General features: G+C 34.9%; 1 protein-coding gene across 1 annotated transcript in view; it reads right to left on the bottom strand.

The window, feature by feature from the left end:
• Nucleotides 1–468: 468 nt before the first annotated feature.
• Nucleotides 469–9,531, bottom strand: part of SLCO1A2 (solute carrier organic anion transporter family member 1A2) — a 40,584-nt gene continuing 31,521 nt past the window's right edge. The window contains exons 11-13 of the mRNA XM_060165331.1: nucleotides 6,898–7,070; nucleotides 1,145–1,209; nucleotides 469–590 (exon numbers count right to left, since the gene is read on the bottom strand). Of these exons, the coding sequence (XP_060021314.1) occupies nucleotides 469–590; nucleotides 1,145–1,209; nucleotides 6,898–7,070 (360 nt within the window). The remainder of the gene's footprint in view (nucleotides 591–1,144; nucleotides 1,210–6,897; nucleotides 7,071–9,531) is intronic.

The raw sequence follows: 9,531 nt of genomic DNA, 5'->3' as shown, positions 1-9,531 counted from the left end.
TTAGCTGCTGCTCTCCTTATGAGAGTAAAATATTAATAATTAACAATATGCAAAACTATCTTTATAAGTTTTAATATGTTTTAACTTTTTTTGATAGATACATCTACCTTGGATTGCCAGCAGTGCTAATCTAAATTATATTAGATTATAATCTAAATTATATTACTCTCAAGTATCCCCATTTTTTGTACAGCTTTTGTACAGCCATGACCTTCAACAATATATTGATTGCAACCAATTTAAGGAACAAGCTTTTGAAAGCCACCCATGCTTATATTTATCAAGTACTTTGAAAATATTGAGGAAATAAAATTCTAGTATATAAATAAGAATTGGAGATACAGTACCACTATCTATTCTGGAAACAAAGGCAAAAGTAATCTAGTCCCTTGACAAAGAAAATGTTAGATATGAATGGTACCGTTTTACACACTGCCTATGCTTAGAAAGCAATTTAAAAAATTATCTTTACCTGAAGTTGGTGGAATCATATATCCTACATGCCCCTGACTCACCACATTTCAAAGTACCCCAGTGTAAACATGTGGAGTCCACTAAAGCTCCAAAATATATAGGTGCGGGAATTCCAGCTACAATTAAAAGGGAGAAAGAAGAATCCATTAGCAAGGGAAGAAGATATATTTTGTTTGGAAACATTTTAACTTTATTCGTAGAACAAATAAAGTTCAACAAAATATACATCTATTGCTTTAAATTTTACTTTTAGAAACTGGAAGTTACTGTTACTGTAAAGTTTTTAGATTATAAAAAATAAGTAATCGGAAGGATAAATGCAAAATAAAAATCATCAGTAGAGAAAAACACTGAATTAATGATTCTTTACATTTTTTTTCTGCAATGTTTTGGGCCAATCACATGCACATTATACTTTAACAAAGCATTTCCTGTTCCTTTGCTTTTCAAATTGCATTGATGAAAAGTAGAATTAAGGTCAGATAGGTCTTTTTCAAATAAAAAAGAGAAGTTCTCTATTTCTTTTTGTTCTTCATTCTCACACTAATTACAAAGTGCTGTTTACAAGCAGAAGGGATATTTGCTAGACTGTTACTCTGAGGGAGTGATTTCATCTACTTAGTATTTAATAGTGGTCTGATGTGATGTTGGGAAAAATAACTATTTTTACCTAATACCCTTGTGCAAAATGCATGTAATCCCACACCAAGAGACTTCTCTTCAGGCTTGATACACCTAAAAAATAAATGAATTCATAAATTTAAAAAGTAGACATTTAAAATCTACCACAGTTTCTTAAAAGAACTCTTTGTGTGCTAGTAACACACTGAGCCTTAGAAAATTTTCCTGCCTGCTCAGGTCTTAGTTATTCAAGGCCTGATTATCCAGTTCATAACCTTCACAGGAGCCCCACCTCTGGTCCTTGGCATTTTATCCATCACTTTTTGCTCATTCATTTCTATCATAAAGTTATCAAGGAAGAAAATGTTTCATATCAGTTGATTTCTACCCCAGTATCCTCTTCTTGAATAGTATTTCTTGATTCTGATGGTTAAAACTTTAGCCTAAAACAAGAACAGTACAACCCTAGGTGTATTTAAATTATTTCTATTAACAAAATACAGAAAAGCCAAGAATTTAAAAAAATAAATGTAAGGAGAAAAGAAAGCCAGAATAAAAATTTTCAAAGGAAAGTGATGAAAAAAATCCAAAGCTAACATATTTTAAGTGACTTGGTATCTTTTCAAGAGTGGCATAGATTCCTCCATTCTCTCCAGAAATTCCCTGATGTTTTCACTGTTGCCTGAAATTCCTATGAGTAGAAATGAAGACTATAATTCCCCAATGGCACTTTTTGTGCTCCACTCACTTCATCAGCAGCATGGCTACCTGCTCCAAGAATTCACTTGGAGAGTTCCTCTGTATTCCCTTCCCTTCTTTGATTAACTCAAAGCTGAGAAAATGAAAGCAGCTTTCTTCACAAAAGGACGTAGTACATTTTTAGCAAAAACATCATATTATTGGCATTTTCCTGGCATAAGTATTTTACCAATTCAAATAACTCTTCAGCGTCATAGACTGAAATACAGTTGATCTGGTCATTATCTATCTAACACGTAGGTTATTTAGACAGCATCAAGGATTTTACTGAGAAGGAAGTAAGAAAAGCCAGGAGACCTAGCATGACCCTCTTGCTCCCATAGTTACCATTTAATACAGAAAATAGGGCATTTAAATTTCACTGAAGAATTTTTCTTTCTCCTCTATTTCTAATATACCACCTTATGATCTCACAAAAGTATGAAATCCTTATAGCTAAGAAATTGTAAACAGTTTAAACTGTTCTCCAAATGCTGTCACTATTTGACATTGATAACAACATTAATTCTAGAATCCAGAAATAAGAAAGAAAAATTAAAATTCAAATTATGGGAAAATGCTGAGAGAAATTAAAATAGTTCTTAAAAACTGGCAGAGTAGCATAGATGTTGCATCCCTCTACCATCATGGTAGGAGATCCAGGAAGATTCCACAAAAATAGAGAAAAGCATAAGTATATCCCTAAAAATTCAGGTGTTAAATCCAACAATGTGATCTTGGCAAGAGCTGGAGGAAGAGAGTAAAGATATGAAGAGATATGAGAGCATGATTAAGTATTCATCTTAATAGAAAGTAGATATTATTACTGAAAAGTTTTGAAATTGATAAGTAAAACAGAAATGTAGCTAAGAATTTCAATAATCAGGCTAGCCATTGGAAAGATTTGACTTTTAAAGCAGCAGAAGAAAATCCAATAAATACAATGGAAAGCAAAAACAGAAGCAAAAAGTCAAATAAATAGAATATATGAAATAAAGTGGCAAAAGAGCCCTATCACATTAATTACAATAAATCTAAGTGGGTTAAACTCACCAATCTGAAATTACAAAATCAGATCTAGCATATTGTCTATAAAGTGAAATAGAAGATTGAAGATTGAAAAGAAAGGGAAGGAAAAAGGTGTAACAGGAAGCAGTGAACCAAAAGAAAGCCAGTACTGCAATTTTAATAAGAGACAAAATAGAATTGCCTGAAAGAAATGACTAAAAGATAAAGAAGAAAATTAAGTGCTGCTAATAATAGAAGTATAATGATAAAGACACATTTACATCCTACAATATAGCCTCCAAATATATAAATTAAAAAACTGACAGAATTATAGGAAGAAGTACATCAGCAATTTTAAAAGATTTTAACATCCATCCTCAAAAAACTGTTGAATTAAGCAGACCAAAAACAAGCATAGATCTACAAAATTTAGATAACAGTGATTAACTTCAATCCAAGAAATATGGAAACTGTATATCCAAAATGCAGAAGTTACACTTTCTTTTCAGAAACACATGAAACACTCAAAAATTGAACATGCATTATGCCCCAAAGAAAGCCTCAATATTTCCCCCCAAACCCCACATCTGTCAGATTATATTCTCTGAACGTGAAAATGAAATAACAATAATAAAGGATACCTATAGAAATTTCTCATAGATATGGAAATTATATAACACATAAATAAATTTTTGTGTGGTGGAGCAAACATAAAAGATATTACAAAAGAGTTAGAAGTAAGCTTCATGGAAAATACTAGTTCAGATATAACTAAAGCAATACTTGCAAGGAAATGTATGATTTTATTTACATTAATCAAAATGAGCAAATTATCTAAGTGTTAAACTCAAATAGTTGAATAAAGAAAAACAGAGCAAGCCCAAAAGGAAAAAATTTTTTAAATAAATAAAATAAAGAGCAGAAACAGATGAAATAAAGATTATCAAAGCCCAAAACTGGTTCTTTAAAAAAGAAATATATATATATATATATATATATTCTCTGATATATATATATATATATATCAGAGAATATCAGAATGATAAAAGAATATTATAAACACCATACACTAACAAGTATACAACTGGTGTAAGCAGATATGGAAAATGTGAATAGACACTAACATTAAATAAATGAAAATAATAACCAAGTATCACTGACCAAATAAGCCCAAAGTACAAATAGTTTTACAGGTGAATTCATAAAACTTTCAACAAACAGATATTTAATGCAAGTTGTTCCAGAAGTTTAAAAATAGAAAATTTATTAATTTATTTTGTGGGCCTAGAAAGATTCCAAAAATAACAAACAAAAAAGAATAGAAAATAAAAGGTACGTTTTACTTATCAACATAGATATAATAATTTTAAATAAATTATTATCTAAATCAAATCATATATAAAAATATATTGTGATTAAGTGTGGTTTTTCTTAGATATGCAAGCAGTTCAATGTAGAAAAAAACTATCACTTTTTTCCACTACACTAAAAGTACTGAGTTGGAAGATTATATGTAAATTTTTTCCTAGATGAAGAAAAATATATTGATAGTTGAATACTGATTCTATTATTAAAAACTCAGAAACTAGATGAAAACTCATACTAAAAATCTATAGCAAGCATCATATTTAATGGAAAAATTTTACATGGTTTCCATTAAAATTAGAAAAGAACAAGAATACTCACTATCACCAAATAGTTTAACACAGTTTTGGAGGTCCAACCTGATGCTGTAAGAAAATTTTTAAAACCTAAGATGTGTAAGGTTTGGAAGTGAAGAGATAAAACTCTCCATATGTGCACATATTTCTACATAGAAAACCTAACAAAATCAACAAGTTATTAGAAAAATAAGAAAAGTTGCTGGATAAAAAGTAAACTTTAAAAACTCAACAGCATTCCTCTAAACCAACAATAACCAACCAGAAAATATAAAAGAAAATAACACCATGTTAAATTACAAATAAGTACATGTCCATATATGTATGCTTGGATATATATGGGTACATATATATTTGCAATTGTACATGGTAACATTTTGTGTGTGTATATACATATTATATGTGTGTGTGTGTGTGTGTGTGTGTGTGTAGTATCTATAAAGGAAATTTTAAATAAATGAAAAAATATTCCATGTTCACAAATATTTGATGTCAGAGTTTCTCCAATTAATATATAGAATCCATACAATCAAATTCATATGTGAGTATAAAGATCCATGCATTGATAGCTAAATCAATTTAGGAAGAAAAGAATAAAGGAAGAGTGAAGGTGAAAGTGTTGGGTGGGTGAGGAAGAGGTACTGTATAAGACATTAACATATGCAATGTCACTGGTATGAGAACAAATAAACTGTGGAACAGAATAAGAATGAAAATGGCCCATGTTATATAAAAACTTTAAATACGATAAAGATGACACCACAAATCAATGGAATAAAGACCTCTCATTTGTGCTATGATGCTGGGAAAGCTACTTTATTTTCTGGAGAAAAATAACACTGAATATCTCTCTCTCTTGAGCCACACATAAAGATAGACTTGTGATGACTTAAAGAACTAGGTAAAGCTGTATAGCTGGTAGGATAAAATTTACGGGAATACTTTTATAAATTAGGAATATGGGAACCCTTTTGAAATGTAACTCCCCAATACACAAACCCTAAGGCAAGAAAATTGTTAGATTTCACTACAACAAAATTTAGGATTTAATTTCATAAAAAATACTATGAAAAAATTCAAAGGAAAGATGAGAGACCAGGAAAAGATAATTGTAGCGAGTAAACAATATTACATTAATGTCTATAATTCACCAAGAAAAGTATAGGAATTATAATGAAAATGGGCAAAAATAATGAATAAGCATCTTGAAGCAGAAGCATTAATAGCTAGAAAAAAGTTTGAAGAAATTCTTAAACTCATCGAATTAGGAAATCACATATTAAAACATCAGTGAGCTACCATTTTACACCCATTGGAAGAGTCAAAGTCAGAAAGTTCAATAATTCTAAGTGTTGGTGAGGCTATAAGGAAGTAGAAATTCCCATGCATTGATGGTATGAGAATAACTCATAAGTACTAGCAGTACTTGGTGAATTTATGTATCCATGTGCCTTTTGAACCAAAACAAATTTATGGCACAACACTATTTGTGTGAATATAAAACACAATACACAAAAAACTTAATATTTTACAAAGGAAAATACGTATTTAAGAACATATGTCTATCATATTAATATAGATGTTGGTGGTAATAGGAAGTGGGGAATGGAATGAAAAAAATTAAAATAAAATGAAATAAAACAAGAGGGAAACCTTACCTCACCTAGGATAAACTATGAACTGAGAATTATGATCAACTTAACTCTGCTTCAAGATGAAGAAAAGAGAAAACAATGCACTTTGCTTACTAGGCATGTTTAGAATTGTTTACAAGGCATGAAGCTGCTGTAATTGGAAAAATACATGTAATAAACCTAAGTCTGAATCCTAGCTCTGCAATTTCCTATTTTCAGTAAGCCCTTCAATGTTTGTGTCTCACAGTAGCCTTATAAGACAGTTGAGCATTCATTATATATCCATTTTTTAATTAAAGATAAAAGGAGCTCAGAAAGATCAATTGACCTGCCTTTTGCCCTGTGGGTAGTAATTGGTGAAACTGAGACTTCCGACAGCTTTAAACTCTGCTGTCCTATAGGTTGAACTATAAGAAATGACAGCTAGGCAACCACTCTGTACCTAGGAAAATGATCATTTCATATGGTTTACCCTAAAATGTAAATGTGTCTCTTCTTGTGTTAAACAATGAGAGGTTCACTAATTTAACTCTAAGAAATAAGGTAGGAAAGATAGGGAGGGAAATACCAACAGATAAACATTTTTATTGCTAACTTTAAAATTTGGTAAAATTCAACAATGCTTAATGGGAAAATCTTAATAACTGGTATATATAGAGCACCAGGTTCTTAGATACTGTGGACTTAAGTGGCTTTCTTAGAAAAAGCTCCCTTACTAAATAACCAGAAATAAATCTAAATAAAGAAAATAATTCTTGTACCTCAGGAGAACCATATATCCAGGGATGGCAGATAAAGAATAGATGAAACTGCTGACCACCGACAAGATTAAAAAGTACTGGAGCATCATGGAACAGTCCTGTCCCTTGTCACATAGCCCAAGAACTGCAGATGAATTTCCTGGTGTTTGAATGCAGCTACAATTTTGGAACACCTGTCAAAAATAATATATTATCCTATTTAAGGAAGGAAAGTTTTGAATACAAATCTCAAATATTTTCTGCATGCCCAATTAGGTCAAGATAGACAGTTTATTCCCTTTGTTCTCATATCCTTTATTGTGTCTCAGGATTATCTCGTGAGACAAAACATAGAAGGTGGTTTCCGAAAAAGGGTATTTCTTTCTAAATTTGAGTACATTTGCAATAGCTCTGTTGCCTAAAAGTCATGCTTTCTAGAAACACATGCTGTTTTGCCACATGCTAAATATGACAAATAAAATTTGTTTCAGAATGCTCAGTTGAAATGTTTACTTACCAATAAACAAAGTTTTATTTCAAAAAATATAGTTTATTTCACAAACAGAACAAAGTCAACCCTTTTTGAATTCTTATGTTCCCAGGTTTCAATAAGAATCAAAATTTGGAAGGTGGAGCTTCAAGATGGCAGAAGAGTAAGAAGTGGAGATCACCTTCCTCCCCATAAATACATCAGAAATATATCTACATGTGGAACAGCTCCTACAGAACGCCTACTGAACGCTGGCAGAAGACCTCAGACCTCCCAAAAGGCAAGTAACTCCCCCACGTAGCTGGGTAGGGCAAAAGTAAAAACAGAGACAAAAGAATAGGGACGGGACCTGCACCAGTGGGAGAGAGCTGTGAAGGAGGAAAGGTTTCCACACACTAGAAGCCCCTTCGCGGGCGGACACTGCCGGTGGCAGAGGGGGAAAGCTTCGGAGCCGCAGAGGAGAGCACAGCAACAGGGGTGCAGAGGACAAAGCGGAGAGGTTCCGGCATAGAGGATCGGTGCCGACCGGCACTCACCAGCCGGAGAGGCTTGTCTGCTCACCCGCTGGGGTGGGTGGGGCTGGGAGCTGAGGCTCGGGCTGCAGAGGTCGGATCCCAGGGAGAGGACTGGGGTTGGCCGTGTGAACACGGCCTGAAGGGGGTTAGTGCAACACGGCTAGCAGGGAGGGAGCCCGGGAAAAGTCTGGAGCTTCCGAAGAGACAAGAGACTTTTTCTTCGCTCTTTGTTTCCCGGTGCGCGAGGAGAGGGGATTAAGAGCGCTGCTTAAAGGAGCTCCAGAGACGGGCGCGAGCCGCAGCTAAAAGCGTGGACCCCAGAGACGGGCATGAGACGCTAAGGCTGCTGCTGCCGCCACCAAGAAGCCTCTGTGCAAGCACAGGTCACTCTCCACACCTCCCCTCCCGAAAGCCTATGCAGCCCGCCACTGCCAGGGTCCCGGGATCCAGGGACAACTCCGCCAGGAGAATGCACGGCCCACCTCAGGCTGGTACAACGTCACGCTGGCCTCTGCCGCCGCAGGCTCAACCCACACTCCGTACCCCTTCCTCCTCCGGCCTGAGTGAGCCAGAGCCCCCGAAGCAGCTGCTCCTTTAACCCCATCCTGTCTGAGTGAAGAACAGACGCCCTCCGGCGACCTACTCGCAGGGGCGGGGCCAAATCCAAAGCTGAGCCCCTGGGAGCTGTGCGAACAAAGAAGAGAAAGGGAAATCTCTCCCAGCAGCCTCAGATGCAGCGGATTAAAGCTCCACAATCAACTTGATGTACCTGCCTCTGTGGAATACATGAATAGACAATGAATCATCCCAAAATTGAGGAGGTGGACCTTGGGAGCAATGATATATATATATATATATATATATATATATATATATATTTAACCCTTTTTCTATTTTGTTGAGTGTGTATGTGTATGCTTCTGTGTGTGATTTTGTCTCTATAGCTTTGATTTTACCATTTCTCCTATGGTTCTGTCTGTCCGTTTTTTGTTTTTTTTTTTAAGTATGGTTTTTAGCACTTGTTATCATTGGTGTATTTGGTTTTTGGTTTGGTTGCTCTCTTCTTTCTTTCTTTTTTTTTTTTACTTTTTATGACTTAAAAACTTTTTTTATAAGTATTTTTTATTTAAATAACTTTATTTTATTTTATGTTACTTTATTTTATTTTATCTTCTACTTTCTATTTTTTTCTCCCATTTATTCTGAGCTGTGTGGATGACAGGATCCTGGTGCTCCAGCCAGGTGTCAGGGCTGTGCCTCTGAGGTAGGAGTGCCAAGTTCAGGACACTGGTCCACAAGAGACCTCCCAGCTCTAAGAAATATCAAACGGTGAAAATCTCCAGGAGATCTCCATGTCAACGCCAAGACCCAGCTTCACTGAACGACCAGCAAGCTACAGTGCTGTACACCCTATGCCAAACAACTAGCAGGACAGGAACACAACCCCATCCATTAGCAGAGAGGCTGCCTAAAATCATAATAAGGCCACAGACACCCCAAAACACACACCAGACGTGGACCTACCCATCAGAAAGACAAGATCCAGCCTCATCCACCAGAACACAGGCACTATTCCCCTCCACCAGGAACCCTACACAACCCACTGAACAAACCTTAGCCGCTGGGGACAGACACAAAAGACCTACAATA

Source organism: Lagenorhynchus albirostris, chromosome 11 (genome assembly GCF_949774975.1).
Source record: "Lagenorhynchus albirostris chromosome 11, mLagAlb1.1, whole genome shotgun sequence".
Lineage (NCBI taxonomy): Eukaryota > Metazoa > Chordata > Mammalia > Artiodactyla > Delphinidae > Lagenorhynchus > Lagenorhynchus albirostris.
The sequence above is the reverse complement of the archived record's forward strand: the minus strand, read 5'-3'. Positions and strand labels throughout refer to the sequence as shown.